General features: G+C 38.9%; 1 protein-coding gene across 14 annotated transcripts in view; it reads right to left on the reverse strand.

Annotated features, from left to right (window-relative positions):
- The window catches only part of pcbp3 (poly(rC) binding protein 3), a 97,401-nt gene that overhangs the window by 21,052 nt on the left and 58,911 nt on the right, over positions 1 to 17,438 (reverse strand). For 13 of the 14 annotated variants that reach the window (XM_030757683.1, XM_030757688.1, XM_030757682.1 and 10 more), the window contains 5 exons: positions 6,116 to 6,277; positions 2,500 to 2,523; positions 2,372 to 2,404; positions 2,043 to 2,159; positions 1,327 to 1,458 (listed from right to left, as the gene is read on the reverse strand). In XM_030757683.1, coding sequence (XP_030613543.1) covers positions 1,327 to 1,458; positions 2,043 to 2,159; positions 2,372 to 2,404; positions 2,500 to 2,523; positions 6,116 to 6,190 — 381 coding nt within the window. In that variant the 5' untranslated portion in view covers positions 6,191 to 6,277. The remainder of the gene's footprint in view (positions 1 to 1,326; positions 1,459 to 2,042; positions 2,160 to 2,371; positions 2,405 to 2,499; positions 2,524 to 6,115; positions 6,278 to 17,438) is intronic. The other variant, XM_030757684.1, reaches the window with a different exon arrangement.

Genomic DNA, 17,438 nt, shown 5'->3' on the forward strand with positions numbered 1-17,438 from the left:
TTTGTCATCATAATTTTCTATAATGCACTACAGAATAGACAAAATTTACAGTTAAGGTTTAGATCTGCAGAAAATGTCTGGCTTGTACATTGGGCAGCACGTGGACAGTTCAGACACTGTCTGCTCATAATGAGTTTGCAGCAAATGTCATTTGCTTCCCTGTACTGTCACCTGGCATTTTTAAAGGTTTGTTGATATTTCATTTATTTTTATTTATTTATTTATTTAGACACGCTTGCAGTGTGGCTCTAGTGATAGCAGTGGCATTTGGTCGGTCCACCGCTTTGATCCCGACCGAAGTAGCTCAACAATTATTGGAATGCTTTGCATCAAATATTGAAATAAATGTTCCTGCCACCGAGAATATAAAATACACTGACTTTGCCTCCAGCACCAGCAACAAGAGGTGGACATTTCTTTCTGGTGTAGTGACATGTCACCACTGTTTATACTGGTAGTGTGCAGATGTGGTACTGTGATGGCTTCTGAAGGTATACACCGCAAAAAGGAAACATTCACAGTTTGACACCTTGTCAGGGTTTTGGTTATGGTTTGAGCATTATTATCATTACAACTATTAAATTAATGCAAAATATAATTTAGCTACCATAATCACCAAGCTCTAAACTCACAGCTCTGCACACTTTGAGTCCAGCTAAAACCAAAGATGGACAGAGATCAGCATCTGAACATCTGTGTTCTTCTACAGAGGTTACCCACTGTGGTGGCAGTATTTCTGCATGAGCACAGGCAGTCACTGGCTTGCACTGGTAGGATAATTCAAACAAGCATCTATGCAGAGTAACAGCGAGCACGGCTTGTGAGTCAATCCTGATTTTAAAAAAAAAAAAAAAAAAAGGTTTGTGTGCGAAAACTTGATACACACTCTGCTTGTACTCACTAAATGTCCTGCAGCTGTAGGGTCATAACTATTGCTGAATGTTACAGATATTTAATTAACCTTAGAACACTCACATGAGTTTTCTAACACTATCACTCTCACTTTCATATGGGTGAAAATCACCCCTCATTAGTGTTTTAGGGTTAATGCATTAATACATAGTGTATAATCAAATTAAAGCAATCCCTTCGGTTAATGAATTAGGGGGAAAAAATGACACCGTTTAATTAAATTATGAATTAATTTTCAAAGATGTGACATTTAATTATTCATGAAGAATGTAAACCCATAAAATAAAACTATTTAGCTGCAATAGATTTTTAATGTTTGTTTGTCTTAAAGTAACGAGCTAAAAGTGAAAAAAAAAATGGACTCCTCTATCTTAATCATAATTAATAACTCATTCATAAAAATGTTTCACACACCTCTCTCATTTCTTTTATTTTGGAGCCTCCTTTCCCTATGAGGGAGCCACACTGACTGGCTGGCACAACAAGCCTTAAGGTGACAGGAGGCTTGCTGGTTGCTGGACTGTTGCTCATGGAATTGATTATGTCCTGGAAAACAACAACACATATTTTATTTTGTAAGGGTAATATTTTCTTGATGTGATGCCCATACATTCATGATGTTAATTATGTTAGTAATGACTGTGCGCATAAATCCATTTCCATAAATCCACTTCAAAGTTGGTACAAAATGACCTGCAAAAACACTTTTTTTTAAAGTATTTTTGTCTTCTCTGCTGGTTGAATGTACCCTGCTGTAAATACCCAGCCTATTCGTGTGGCAGATTTTACACAGATCACCGACAGATCAGCAGTCAGTCTCCTCTTACAAGTTCCAGTCACAGTACTTACACAGCATCAGCTAGAGGACAGACATCAAAGACACCCATCAATGGAAAGATAGCTGAAAATTCACCTCTTACTGTTGAGTGATACAGATTCCTTTTGCAGGTTTACTGTATATTTGTGCATGAGAAAAGTCTGGTCTGGTTTTATCTAATTACAAACGCTGAGATTGTGTTTGCAGACTGATCTTTATCTCAAACTGAGAAATGTGGGAAAACTGCAGAATCTCTTGAACTACTAATTTATATACAAGATGAGCAAGTTTTGATTGTGCAAACTGATCATACCTCCTCAAATTTGTAGGCGATCATAGCAAAAGCCTTGAAGATGGTGTCTGTTGGTCCAGTTATGGTAACGATCCTCTCTGGACAGTTGCCCTCAGAAATATTGATTCGCGCTCCACTCTGGAAGACCAGCAAATACACTGGTTCTCAATGGCGATGATATGAAACATTTATTATTTGATAGGATATTGAGCAAATTTGAATAATGTATGTTCCAAAGTTTAGGCCGGTATTCATTGCAATCTTTTTTTTTTTTTTTTTTGGGGGGGGGGGGGGGTAAATATTGTTGTTAATGAATAATTTAATTTCTACTTTTTAATATTCAAACCCACCTCTTCTCGCATCTTTTTTACTGTTTCTCCTTTCTGGAAAAAAACAAAAAAACTAAGTATATCAGTGTATCAAAGTATATTAAAACAGGAATGTAATTTTTTATAAGTATGGACATAAAAATACATACCTTTCCAATTATACTTCCAACCTCCTGCAATATGAAAACACAATAAGAAAAAGTGAAAAAAAACCCCCCAAAAAACAGATTTTCTTTTAGAAACGATGCTTTATTTGTATTTTCACTGCTTGCTTCCGTTTTTCCAAACAGGGTATAAAACCTGTGCCGGGGCGTGAAGACGGTCATGTTCAGGGTCACACTTTGCGTACTTGTGTAAACACTCTTCGTGGGCTTGGTGTGGCACAGCTGGTAAAACACACAGAGGCAGCGCTGGCTGCAAGCGTCAACACTCCCTGACCTCTCCTCAGTAAGTGTGAGGGTTACGTCCATCGTGACGCTAAAGCTGTGGGCAGTTGCAGTTCACGGTGCCACGTTCTACCCTTAGCAACATTTATATTTATCATGCGCTACATAAAATCTCCAAAAGAATTTCCAAAGACTAACATTCTTATTTAAAATAATATAATAATGAACATGATTATGCCCAATGTCAGCTCTAAATTAGACATCCTCAAATCTGACAGGTGGCCTACCACAGAGCTCCAAAACATGCAAACAAATTTAATATTTTTTAGTTTTGCTCTAAGTACTTTAAGAAATTTGTGCCTAAAACAGAATAAAAGGACAAGTCCTGGTAAATACACTCCCTTGCCAAATGCAATGTGCTTTCAGGGCTAACCACTGAAGCCTTGTTTTAATCATATTTGAGTGGTGATTCTATATATTTGGTCATGTTATCCCCTAATAACTGCCAGGAATTGCAAAGATGGCTGAGATGCAAGCTTCTTGAATGACTGGTTTTGTTCATATAGAATCCAGAGGGAGGAAGGGGAATGGCATCTGGACTATTACTGTACATCCCAACTTCAGGGACACACAGATGAGCCAACCAAAAAGCATTTTCTGGGCTTCACAAAAGGAGGGGAAAAAAAGTCATTTGAAAGTGTAACAGGATGCTGGAGAGTTGCCTGCCCTCAATAGATAGTGAGGAAAATGTTCCAATACCTAATCCAGCCCAATAGTTTCCCAGTGTGAGGGCTTCACTGCTGTGGAGAAAGGACTTTGGTAATCCTGCCAAAGTCCTCTCTTGTGGCAGTTGTGGTTATGTCCCTGCCAGGCTGTGGGGTTATTCAAACAGTCAACAGGTCACCGGCTTTTAAAGCGATTACATGAACAGCCACGCAGTGGCTGACCTGCACGGCCACGCAGGGACTGCTGGGCACACCAGGCAAGGAGAAGGTGTGGGCTTCATTCTTTGTGCTGCAGAATCTACCAACATTATCACCTACACATGTGTGGTGTGGGTTTCCTAGCTGCCTAGCTTTAAGCAAACTTGTAACTGAGCTAGTGTTACATAACTTTCATTCAGTTCTACACCTACAGTAATTTGCTCTTTTTAAGAAACTCTACACTGATAGTAAAGTAAGGCCCGGTGCATGCAGCTATCATTTACAAAGTAATGAAGCACATGCAGTGGGGGATGGAAAGGAAAGCAGATGAGCAATCAAACAAACTCTGATCACTGCTTAAAGAGTAAAACGTGGGAGACACAGATGCTACACATTTGTGTCTGAAAAAAATAAGCACTGATAAAAAGTTGGTGCCCATTTACAGGTTATACACCATGCCCTGGGAAATCTGAAAATACTAAGGGCAAACAAGAACGCGCTGAGCTGAGTCAGCAGCAGAGAATCACAGAAGCAGGAGATTTGCAGTCTTAAAGTCTTGAATTCTCCAAAGGCCTATGAGCCCCAGTGAAGCTTGCTTACATAACCCCACAATGAAGTAAAGTAAAAGTACAGCAAAGCTGAACTTTGGTATGGGAAGGCCAAATACATCTACTGTTATTACCTTATTTTGTTGATCTTACAGAATATAAGTAGATGCAGCATAAGTAGGCACGGATATGTTACTGTGGTGCTTTTAGGCAAGCAGATCTGGACCGTAGTGAAGGCAAAGCTATTGTGGTATCCAAGGGTTCCCTTAATTGGACAAATTGCATATTTCATTGGCACTTCCTAAACATTTTTCAAACTCTTTGTTCACCATTCATTTTTCAAGCACTTTAGGCCTTTATTAGACAAGTAGATAGATGGAAGGAACTGAGGGAGGAAGGAGATTGGAAAATTACACACAACAAAGATGGCTATCTGGACCTGAATGTTGATGCTAGTCAATGTCTCAGCCCCGCGGCTTCCAGTATGCTGTGATTTATGATAATATTGCGAGACTTCACAGGCTGAGTAGTACGCTGCTTGTTTTACTTTTTGGGTACTTTTATTTTTACTTTTTTTCTGTGGGTTTTGGCACTCAGGTGCTTCTCTGTAGCCTCTGTGTTGGTTGAATTCATACAGTCCCTTTCTCTGTGTAGTCGAAGCGCTACGCAAACGAACGCCAATGATGGAACATAAATTCCAAATATTAGGCAGCACCAAGAACAAGCATCATTTTGTCATGAAATTATTCATGTCTTCTCATCAATTTATGGTCTGTTCATATGTCAAGGGTTATGATAAGGATGCTTACTTACAATGGGTCACCACTGTGGATAGATCCACATATTTAATTTGATGCAGACTTTCATGACAAGGATCTGTGTGTTCTCCCAGTCTTGAACTGGATATTTTTTGCATGGTAGGTGTATGTGTTAACCACTAGACTATGAAGCTTTCTTAATCACGTATCATAGTTTAAAAACCAGGGGGAAAAAGTCTAAATAGAGGCATGTTAATATGAAACACTATTTTTGAAAGCATAGAAACAAATCAGGGATAATCAACCTAATTTTACAAAAAGAAACAAACACACAAAAAAATGGAGAAAGATTACTTATTATTTAGAGCCCAGCCTGTCAGGCTGTTGTAACATGGGGAAATGTCTCATCAGTTACCCAGAATTTTATGACATGTTTCTGTCTGTTGAGGTCTCCACAAACAAACGTATTTTAATTAAATATTTAACAATGTAGTGTACCAATAGATGAAATTATGTGCAGTTCATCGGTACAGGTTCTATGACCTTCAATAGCACATTGATAATGAAATATATTGCTTGTGGGATATTTTAATATGCTTTAAATAAACATATTACTTGGCAGCTTTACAGATGTCCTGCTACTAGAAAGGTCAAACCCAGGGTCAGATAGAAATAACATGAGATGGGAAATTTGATAATTGCATTGCATATTTGATATAATTCCAATTTCATTTCATCAAAGTTGGATTAAAAGTTTAGGAAGAGTGACCATCTGAAAATTAGCACCAACCATCATTTGGACCATTTTTGCTAAAGTTCAGGGACAAAATGTACTTGAGTCATTTCTGGTTTCTATTAAGACCTTTTGATCTTAGGACTGAGCTGGTAGCATACAGTATCATGCAACCAACCAACAAACTTTAAGCAAAATAGTCACTGTCTCTTACCCAAAATTAATAAACTACATTTGACTACATTTGTTTTGAAAGCATTTCAGCTGCAGACCAGTGGAACACAAATGAAGTCCTGAATTAATCGTGTGTGGAATTAGTTCATTATTCAGGATCCTCAAATGAAGAAATAAATTCCTCCGCGTGCTTCTCACTTTTCATCCAGTATACAGTCAGCATAAAACTCTGTGCTCACTTACTTTTCCATGCATGAGGAGGCGGATGGTCAGGGTGACATTGAGGCCACCCTCTGACTGGACTTTTGTGGGCTCCATGCTGGGGGGAGGTAAAACTGGTGGTCCAGCTGATAGGATGTCCTCAGAAGGAGAAGGAGTACGGTGGTATTCCAGCCAGCCAGTCACCTGAGAAACACAACATCACACAAACACAAATGTGAGTTCACAAGCAGGCGGAACACACCGGATGATATCAACTCCAGCTCTGTTGGTTTACATTATTATAAGACAGCAGTTTGCAGTGTTTGTGCAGATGTGGTAACTGCTTCATATTTCAGCTGTATGCCACATAAAACTGTTTCTAAAGTCATTAATCTATATACAGGTTTGACACTGCATTAGGCTGTCAGTGATTTAACTAACGTTTAGTGCTTCATTAGTTTGTGACAGTGCACACTCCTCATGTCTAGAGCACAAAATAATGCGTTTGTTTTCTGGAGTTTATTAACCATAAATGCCTCAATTAAAAATAAGTGATGACTTTAGGCTAAAACTCAAAACTGCAGAGCCCATGCAAATACAGTGTGGCTAGGCATCACGTTTATGAACTCCCTGCACAATATTTGTTTTATGAATGACACATAATTGTGCTGAAAAGATCCAGTGGTAACAGCATGTAATCACACTCAACTCCCCCCTGGGTATTTTTTTCCATTCGCTCTGTTAAAAATTCAAAAGTGAAGAAAAAGCAATCACTTGTTTGGTTTTTAATTGAAGGCCAGATGAGAGGAGAGAGAAAATTCTGCTGAGCTCTTCTTCACGAACCATTTAAGAATACAGTGGAGACACTGAACTGACCACTGCAGGAACAAAATAATTTGCACCGTGCCATCGAGATGAAACTAAATGATAATGAATGAATACATTGAATCTCTCTCTTTTTTTTTTATATCCATGCTCACTTGAAGGTGCAGCACGATGACTTGCAGAATCCTTAGTGGCAAAGCCTTCGCGGCTAAAAGGCTTTTTCCTCTGAGTCAGACATTAAGGTCTTCCTCCCGTGCCCTCATTACAGTTAGTTAAATTACTTTGCTCTCCTCTGCCTTAACAGCAAACAGGCCAGTCTGTATGCACAGATGACCGTGCCAAAAAGTCGTAGCTGCTTTAGTGTTAAAAAAAAAAGTTTTAAGAAATGACTCAGTGTCCTGTCCTAATCTTGTCTATGTACAGTCTATTACAAAGCAATCGTTAATGAATAAAGGAAAAGTTTCAGTCTTCAGTTGCCAAGTTAGGAATGACCTTTATTTACATGAACGTTAATATATCATGTGTCATGTGATACAGAGCCTGAATTCAATCTTTTTCACAGTTCCAAGTATCCCGTGGTTAGTGTGCTGCTCCATAAACCTTTTGGCTATTGTCATTTCACTCAGACAACACAATGCAAATGTTAATATTGTGCCTTCTGCAGATACAGTGTGCAATCTGATGTAATCACCCACTCTGTGGAGTTTTTGCTGTTATCATTACCTGCAAGTTTGAGGTTTAAATTTTCAAGAGTTATCAAGCAGCCCCAGGGGATCCCCCCCATCTCTATTTTCTGCTCCTTGTGGAGACTCGTTTGGCTACAGGTTCTAATTTCCAGCCAGACACAACCTTAGGCTACAGTTTACTTTGTGTGCTTGTATATGAAAATGGAACAATCATATCCAATGAAAACAAAGATGAAAAGAAGATACATAAAAATTAGTGTACACCCCACACACACACACACACACACACACACACATACATCACCCCCTTTGGATAAAAACAGGGAAAAATCAGCAGGGAAAGCAATCACGGCAACTGCACTGAAGCAAGGGTGACCTCTAAAATTCAACTTAAAAATATCTACTGTGGACAACTTTATATGCACATTCGTGTATATCGTACAACATCATCAGGGAGACATAAGATTGGTTCTAAATTCGTTGGTGATGAACAGATGTAGCCTTACAGTATTTAGGCTGTATACCATGATATAGCCTACTGTATTTGCACCATAGAAAAGTGTGATTTTTTAGGGTTTTTTTTTTTTTGCATAAATATGGAATGCAGGTGTGCATGTTGCATATCTGCAGATATTCCTGTGAATTAAACTGTAGTGGCTAAAGGTTGTCCATATTTAGCTGGATAGTCAGAACAATAAGAGTGCTACAGCACAGCACAAGATTAATATCAGTGGAGTTAGAAAAACCTGAGGTGACCAAAATCCATAAAAGAAGTGGCAATTTCATCAAGATGTCTGGAACAAACTACCTGCAGCACCCTGGGAAAGTTCAAGTACCACTTAACAAGTAATAATTTGTACTTTTATAAAGACACAGAATGGCCACACCAAGCCTAGAGTTTATTATATTACATTCATAAGAGAGAAGTTCAAAAATTGGGGCGCTTCTCTCACTGTTTAATTAGCCAGCATAGCCCACTGGTGTGGTGAGGTGGTGCTGCTGCCACCAGCTGTCCAAAGCCAAGGAACTTATTCCTAAAGGTCTGTGTGGAGACAGCGATGTTCTGAAGTTTGCTCCTTTAATAATAACCTTCTAAATGAGAGGAAGCCACTGTGAAGCTGCAAGAAAACCTAAAGAACTGAAATAAAGCCCGCAACCTCCACACTGCACTCAGCCGGGACTGAAACGTTCACTGAGCTAAGCTAGCACAGCTAGCAGGTGTGCTGCCGATGCTGTCAGCTAGCCAAGCGGCTGTGCGGACACAGCTCCAGCGGGAAAATGAACCGACGTGGGCCTTTAAGTAATTCGTCCCCACAAAAAGAATGACTTCCATCTCAGTACCGTGAGTAAAACAACCCCCTTTTGTTTGGTGCTCCGTGTGCTAAAGTTAGTGCGCTTTGTTACATAGTTACACAGCACACTGTTGAAAATGTTTTTTCTCCAATGGCTTGCATTCATTCCTCTCTAAAAGCAAACCCCTCTTTGTTTTATATTACCTTTTGATAAATATGAGCTTTATGTTTAATTTGTGCATTTCTTGACTGTTGAGGTTATTTAATTTACAGTGAAAGTTTGTAAATATCTTTCTTGCATGCTTAGAAAGCATTTATGTTTACAGCAGTGACGTGCGGTGAGGGTCGTGACTGGTGAGGCACTGAGGTCATCACATCAGATTTACAAACATATAGCTTATTCACCATTTGATTGGCAACAGTTGTTTTGTTTAACATTAACATAGTCTGAAGCAAACCTTTTAGCTCCGGTGTTGGTCTTCCTTTAATTATTATCTTCTGCTTCGATTGAAAGTCCAGTTTAGAAAATTCTTTCAGTTGAGTTATGTAATCTTCCATGTTGAACATAAGGCCAAGCAACAGGAAAAACTAACTGGCCTTGCTAACTGTTTATGGTAGCTTGCCACCGAGGAGTCGTAGAGTCCCTGGGATCACCAGCGCCCCCTACCATGAGGCACGAGAACTGCGTGCCTCACCTAGTGTCTCTTCGCAGCAGTTTCATGATCGCTCAACACAAGAATGCATTACACACACATACAGTTGTTAATGAAAAAAACAAAAAAATAAACTGTGCATTATATACACCAGCTAAAATATGGAAATTTAGTTCATATAGTAAAAGTGTTAGAACATTTTAATAGCCACATGCAAAGGGAAAGTAATCCGGTCTCACTGCATAGCATGCCAGCACAGTTAGTAGTCATTGGCAATGACTATACTGAGCCGCACCACGGATTGCGCAATCCGTGGTGCGGCTCGCCGGGCTGGTGCCTCACCGTTCGTCTCTTAGTATTTGACCGGCAAATGCGAAAATTCAGCGATTTTGAAAAAACTAATCTAAAAATGGTGTAGTTAAATGGAAAAGAACTTTAAAATACAAATCACTGAATGAATATAACCATTTAATTTATTTTTTAATTTTATATTTCCACGATGACAGGTGAGGCCGTGCCTCACCTGCCTCCCCTGACTGCACGTCACTGGTTTACAGATATTGTTTGGTAGATGTCTGGTTTGCTTTTGAGTTTTATAATGTGTAGTTGACTTATAAAATAATGATGTAATCCTTTTCTAAATTTTTGAATGGTGAGGGATGTAAGTAAGAAAGATTTAAGTGTCTGTAATATTTTTGAATTATGGGTTAAATGGCCACATTCATGGTTGTTGTGGCTTATGAGCCTTTGCTTTAGATAGTTGATGATCTGATTTGTTCTAAATTCTTTAAAAAGTGGAGTCACTCATTTTAAAATAAAAATCAAAGTAGCTGAAATTACTTCTTAGACAGGACAGGTAGCAGATGTCAGTGACCCCTGTGGTAGTAGAAGGGTTAAGTTAAAAAAAAAAAAATCTTCCATGCGTTTTAAGTTCACTTGTTCAACAAATTAATTGTGCAACACAATTTCACACCAGTTTGTCACAACTTTTCATCTACTGATTCCAGTTGTTTTCATGCATTTTCCAGTTTTTTGTCTTCCTATGCTTGAATTTCCCATGTATATATTCGTGTCCTTGAACACGTTATGTACCAGTTCATATCAGTGTATGTGAAAGTAATATTGGCCACTCTTACAGGGCAAAAACATCCATGTTTGGAAGCTGGAGTGTTGGAATGAATCATTTCACTGCTCACATAGTTTGAGTCCTAAAAGCCAGACTTGACCGTTGCACTGGCACTTTGATAGTTTGCCTCTACTCCTGCGGGGCCTTGTATGAGGAGGATTCCCCCATGTTTCCCCCTGGATGTGACTGCTTGGTAGTGAGAGGCACCATCTTTCCTAAGTGATTGAAGTCTGCTTGAAGCCCACCTGAAGTGTGCATGTATTTTTGAGGCAATATAAACAGGCCTGCTCAGAGCCTTGCAGGCAACACCTATTAGTTCTCCGAGGGTGGCGCTTTGTCTCATTCCCGTGCAGTCGGCAGGACCTTCGGCAAACACACTTGCATGAGTAGGGTGCCCTAGTGAACCCCCCCATGCTGCATCTGTTGCTTTGCCCTTGTTTGGTTCAAGTAACCCCCAGCATGCGTCGTGCTGGGGCTTTCACAGCCAGACAGCTGCCCAAGGGGCTACCTGGTTGGTCCTGCCAGTAGCATATGCTTGTCTCAGGGATTAAGCCATGCGGGTCTAAGCGCACGTGGCTTGTACACTAATTTAAAATGTGTTATTTATTATTTTAGAAATTACTTGGTTAGGTTTAGAAAAAGATCATGTTTGGTTTAAAATACAACAGTTGCCAGGGGGGATTTGTGCCCATGAACAAAAACGCATAGATTGCGTTATCCTGACGATTTCACGTGTTGCTATGAGAACAGGGTCAACTGAGTGATATTTGTGGCATGAGAACAAATGACTCAGAAAAAATTGCCAACTTGGCTTGTTGGACTTGGTGCTTTTTGCACCTCTTTGTGATGCTGTTGTGTTTTTTGTTTTTTTTCCTAACAGCAACACCTAGAAACCTGTGAACAAAAAACATAACATGCTGACTTGTAAAGAAAGGTAAAAAATGTATGCTCACTAAAAGTGTTCATCCTGCTCCAGGTCTAATGATCATAGTGCCTTTGTTAAGAGGTGGCAGACAGCTGCAGGTGCCAAAGGTGTTAACGAGCTCATGTGTCAGGTGACACGTGACTCTGACCACCACAGTAAACTGTTCACATATCAGTGTTGGTGTATTTTAAAGCATTGTGTGTCAGCCTCTTCTGCTTCCACTGTATCCTGAGTCTTTATTATTGAACACTGTGTCTTTCCAACCGCTATAGCACTGTCCGCAGTGATGTTTGTGGCAACAAGGTTACTTGTTGATTTTCAAGTTCGACTGAATCAGCCTTTCAGTAAGCTAATAAAGAAAAAAATAAAGAAAAATATGAAAATTAAAACAATTTTTAACTTATGTGAGCATCTCTAATGCATTTTGCACTCATTGATGACTGTGCTAGCTTCAGTCATAATTTCTCTCTGTCACCAGACTTCTATTTCTGGTTGTCACTGTGAGCATATGTATGATGGGGAAAGGGGTGGAGTGGAGCATGTAGCACAGTTACAGAAGAGAAGGTAGCATTAATTGAGCTGATGACAGCTCATTACAAAGTTCCCAGCAAGCGCTAATTAGTCTAAAACCAAAGATGAAAAGGTGGTGAACAACTGCAAACATCTGTAAGTCTGACAACAAGGAAGCTACACGTCGCTAAAGCAAGAACAGCTCTGCTGCTGAGTTAGAGTTCACCCAGCAAACACAGCTGAGCACAGGCTTTAACTGTGATGTCATTTCTGCTGCAGAGATGGAGGAACACTTAAAAAAAGGCAATAAAACTTAAAACAATAATGCAGTAAAATCACTCCTCCAAAGCGGTCAGCTGTGGGCGCAACACTGCATAATCAAAACACTGAGTATTTAGCAGCCATGTGTAACTTATTTATTCAACACTGTCTCATAACGAAGTACAAAATAGTCCTCGATAGTGGCTCAGTGGGTGAGCAGGCAGCCATGTACGCCGCATGGCTGCGGTGCAGGCGGACGAGGTTCGCGGCCGACTCGTGGCCCTTTGCTGCGTGTTTTCACCTTTTTCTCTCTCCCCACTTTCCTGTGTCTCTCTTCACTGTACACTATCTATTAAAGGCAAAGTGACCTAAAAAAAAAACAACCCATAAAATAGTCTAGAGATTGATTTATTGGCTGGTATTAGCTAATTGCTGATCTTTTGGTACTGGCACTTATAAAAGCTGATGAATGGGGGGAAAAAAAATTAAAGAAGAGATGAGAAGCACCAAGCTGGGCAGAAATGAAGGAGGAGTCTATTTGTTCACGTTCATGACAGTCAGCATGGCTTTGTAAGTAATATATTACAATAGGAAGTATGCTTTGTTTTTGTTTTTTTTCTGTCTGTAGCATGTATTTTGTCCAGTGAAAGAGGTGGCATGTCACCAGGGCAACCAAGAAACATCTGTTAGCAGCTGTTGCATTTTAATCCAAACCATGTTTTTTTTTTTCTCACTAGCATGCAGCTTATAAACATTAAAAGAAGAGTTTAGCATTTTGGGAGGCCAAAATATTTCCAACCCACCAAGAAATAGTTACAAAAAATCCACCGTTAACACTGGTTAATATATACAAAAACATTCAAGCTTTTGAGCTTCACCACTGCGCTCAGATCTGTTTCTTGTTTGGTCTAATAACCCCTCCCTCCCAAACACTGCTCGGATGTCTGATTAGGGAGGCCATCCTGACCATTTCCTTGACTTCCTGAAATAAATGCTGTGACATTGGTATTGCTGAATTCAAGACATGATTTCATAAATATACATAAATGTTGGTTTGAACTCTTCTGTAAACAACAGATATACGACTGAGTGCAATGCTGTGAATATCTTTCTGCAGAGTGCCGCCAAATATGTGCATTTTTATTTTAAACCAATATCAGATCCCTCCGAGCTATGATGGCACACTTTTCACTCCTCAAGTCGGCGCCCATTTGAATCAGCTTTTAGCACATTTGATAGCCTTTGTAAACCACTCATTTTCTAATGTAACCTGACACTTTGGCAAGTGAAACTTTAGGACAGAGCCAGGGTGGACGGGTGAGATCCTGACTGTGTGCAACAGCTCAGAGGCAGCTAGACTAGGAGCGCTTGCAGTCATATTTAAAAGAAATCCCAACTGATGTATAAGTTCTAATAAATTTGTATCGTGGCATTCTGATGATTTCATGTTATATCATGGTGTTAATAGTGTTATTGCATAAGTGGGCTTTATAAGTTTAGAATAATTCATCAATAGATATAAAATATTTTGCTGTCATTGAAAACCGTTATGCTGTTATGTTACGTGGATAGCTGGTATTACCCAGCATAGGTCTGCTCGATTATGGGAAAAAATCATAATCGTGATAATTATTTAGTGTGATTACTCATTGACTTTGTAAACACTGCATTTATTGCAGTTAAAGAATAAATACTTTGAAGTCTAGAGCACTTCTACAATCTCTTGAAAATAAATACTAAATTTAAAATAAAATACAGAATATGTAAATAAAATATAAATACAATATAAACATAAATTGCAATATAAATAAATACATTATAAAAGAAACACAAATAATAAATAAAGAGATATTAGATAAGTAGAAAGGTAATGCCATGGTAATGGTGATGGTGTTAGGTAATGGTAAAGGTAATGGTGTGGTGCTAATTACACCCGTGGAGCGAATATTGGTAGGGACATCTCACTGCTGTCCCTTGCTAATCATGCCCTGTGATTGGTAGAGACATAATGGGCGTTATCTGATATAGCTTAAGTGCCGGCAGTGTCGCTGGCCACTTATGTAGGTTACGATGTAGAGCTGCAAAGACTCAAGGCTGCAGAATAAAGCAGGGCTAAAAGTATGAGGAGCATAATATGGCAAAATAATTTTAATAATGAACGTTTTTTGTTGATTGCACTGTTTTTGTGATCGCTTGGAGCCAAAATATATAGCCATAATATTATTAGAACTGAGAGTAAGAAGGGTACCCAATTGATACAAGTCCTTGCTCAATGTGCTCCACAGGGCCTCTGGTAGCATTACATAACACTTTTATACCCTGAAACACCACAGTGAGCAAACTGTTAGTAGCGTTTGAAAATTTCATACCAAGCACAACTGATACACCGTACCAACACTAATGCTTATTAGCGGTAAACTTTAGATTTATCATAGATTGTGATCATAGTTTTCAACATTGTGTATATATAAGACATCAGAAGGTTGCCACCTGCCAACAAGCAAATATATTCAAAATCAGCAGCTTTTTTCCTACTGGTGCAGAGCATGTCTTTGCATGCATTTTTTTAATATATATTTTGTATTGTAGGGACTTTACAATATAAAGCACCTTGAGGCGACTGTTGTGATTTGGCGCTATATGAATAAAATTAAATTGAATTTTTCTTTTTTAGCATTTTTTTTTTGTGTTGGCCTCACAACTTAAAAACAAACTGATTCCGAATGCAGCGTCACAGGTTCTAACCTTTATCCGCTCTGGGTTCAAAGTGCAGTTTAAGATTCTTCTCATTGTATATTGAGCTCAGAAAGGTCTGGCTCCTCAGTACATACCAGACACGCTGTCACTCTGCACACCTATTAGACTGCTTGCGTCACCAGACAGTTCTTCTCTCCATGTTCCAGAGCTATTCAGAGTGAGGTGAGGTAGCATTTATCATCTGTGCACCAATGACACCATCTTTTTAGAAAGCAAAATAAAGACCTTGTGTTGTCTTTTTAAGGACTACACGAACACACCTTGAACTGCCTCTTTATGAATTTGTGCTTTACAAACAAAATTAGATTTAACACAAAGTAACTACTAGCACATCATCCGCTTAAAGCAAGCACACCATTTTTAATGACACCAGGAGGCAGGCTGTAGGAGCTGCTTTGACAACATCAATTGTAGCTCAGTGGAAAGACAAATGACAGACCAACTCACAAGTAAATTGTGAGTTGTGAGAACTTGGGGAACTTGAGTGGGCCTGAACATTTAATTTTTTGTTGTTGTTTTTTTTAGCCATTCGATTTATTGCTGCTTTTATGGTTTAACTTCAAAGTAACTGCACAGCTAAAAGCCTCTATTCAGATGACATTGAGTAGTTAATCCACAACTACAGTAATTAACACAATGCAAGCTTCAATGCTGCAGATTTTTAAAGCAGAAGCTCTTTGAAAGTGAATGAAGGAATGAGGTGAGGAGGACATGGGGAAAAAAAAAAAAATAAACCCATTCAAGATTTCAAAAACCAACATGAAGGATGAAAAAAAATGACTGAGTGTGATTGAAAAACTTTAAAGCCCTAATTTATTTATTTAGATTGACACACACACAAAGTAGAGAAACTGGAATCATTTAAAATTAAAGACTGGAACATTTCATAAGCTGAGATACTTAAAGAAAAGGCTACATCACTTATATTTATGTTTTCTTATAGTGTTTAAATGGTGTTCAGTGCTTAGTGAAGCTTGTAGAGCAAAGCTAAGTCTATATGGCAAACATGGGTGGCAGGTGCTTTTGTATTCATTTGACATTTTTAATAAAGACACATAATGATGGTAATTTTCTGTTCTGTTTTAACGATGATAAATCATGGCGCATGTACAACCAAACAAATGGATTAAACTGTAAGTTAGTGTAAGTGAAGAAGCTCAAAAATTGTTTTTATTTTGTTAAAACTCATTGATGGCTACTGCTCAATTTCTTCACATTTGCAGTTCTTTTAAATTACAGTTTTATCTTGTTTATTTTTCAGTGTCAGATAACCAGCACAAATCCTTTTCATTCAAATGATAGTTGCCTTTGCTGATAAACAAGTGCGTATTGAATGCCCATCTTATCATTGCTGTTTATTGTGTTTACAAGGACATCCGATTCATTAGGAATGGAGTTGTCCTTTGCCGTACAGTGTCGAAGGATAACTGCATCACTAACGTGAAGGATGTCAGACGGGAATGGGAACATAAATAACTTGGGATGATAAAAGAAACGATTACAGTAGAATTGTTAAACAAATCAGCTAGATACATTTTATTATATTAAAATAAATTTGGTGCTGTTGGCAGCAATGTGCTTGCTCTACAAAAAGTGGTGTCTGATTCCACCCACACTTTCATAAAAATATACAATATAAAACATACAATAGATTGTAGCTCATGATAAAATAATGAAAACAGTCTTATAATAATCTGTCAGCCAAGCAGTTTTGCCAGTAAATGTACTAAAAATGCTCTTTGACACTCAAAGCAACACACAGTATTTTAGAAATTACTTGGCTTTTTTGCCTCCTGTAGTTCAAACTGACGAGCATAGTGTGTTTCAAAAACACACCATGGGCCAGTTTATTGCATTTTGCTTACCAGGGAACATCTTTTGTGAGAATAACCTTGAAAAGAAATTGTCATCCTTTTTGTTTAGATTAATCACCATCTACTAGCTGCTGTGGCTTACTAGCACTTTCCCTCCACAGCAGAGCCCTTTCTAACAATTCAAAATGGTCTCTGAGCCAACAACAGCCTTGATGCATTTTGGAGAGTGCGTAAAAGGAGAGCAGAAAGTGAATAATGTATTTGCCGTTGCATGTGCGTTTTGTTGCTGTACCTCTGTCTGTAAGAAAACATCTAACCAGTCCCTCCCATTTGCCCCCAAAAGCTGGCTGTAGCCTGTCATCTCCAATCAGTCGGCCTGGTTAAGATCTCAGCCTAAATTAGAGTCACAGGCCGACGGCCGCTTGCATTGTTCCTCTGCTTCGTAGGATTAGCTTGGAGGGCTAACATGGGTTATCGGTGTGTATTAGCTGACAGTTTTCCCTTCCATCTGACAAT

The sequence above is a fragment of the Archocentrus centrarchus genome, chromosome 21, assembly GCF_007364275.1.
Source record: "Archocentrus centrarchus isolate MPI-CPG fArcCen1 chromosome 21, fArcCen1, whole genome shotgun sequence".
Lineage (NCBI taxonomy): Eukaryota > Metazoa > Chordata > Actinopteri > Cichliformes > Cichlidae > Archocentrus > Archocentrus centrarchus.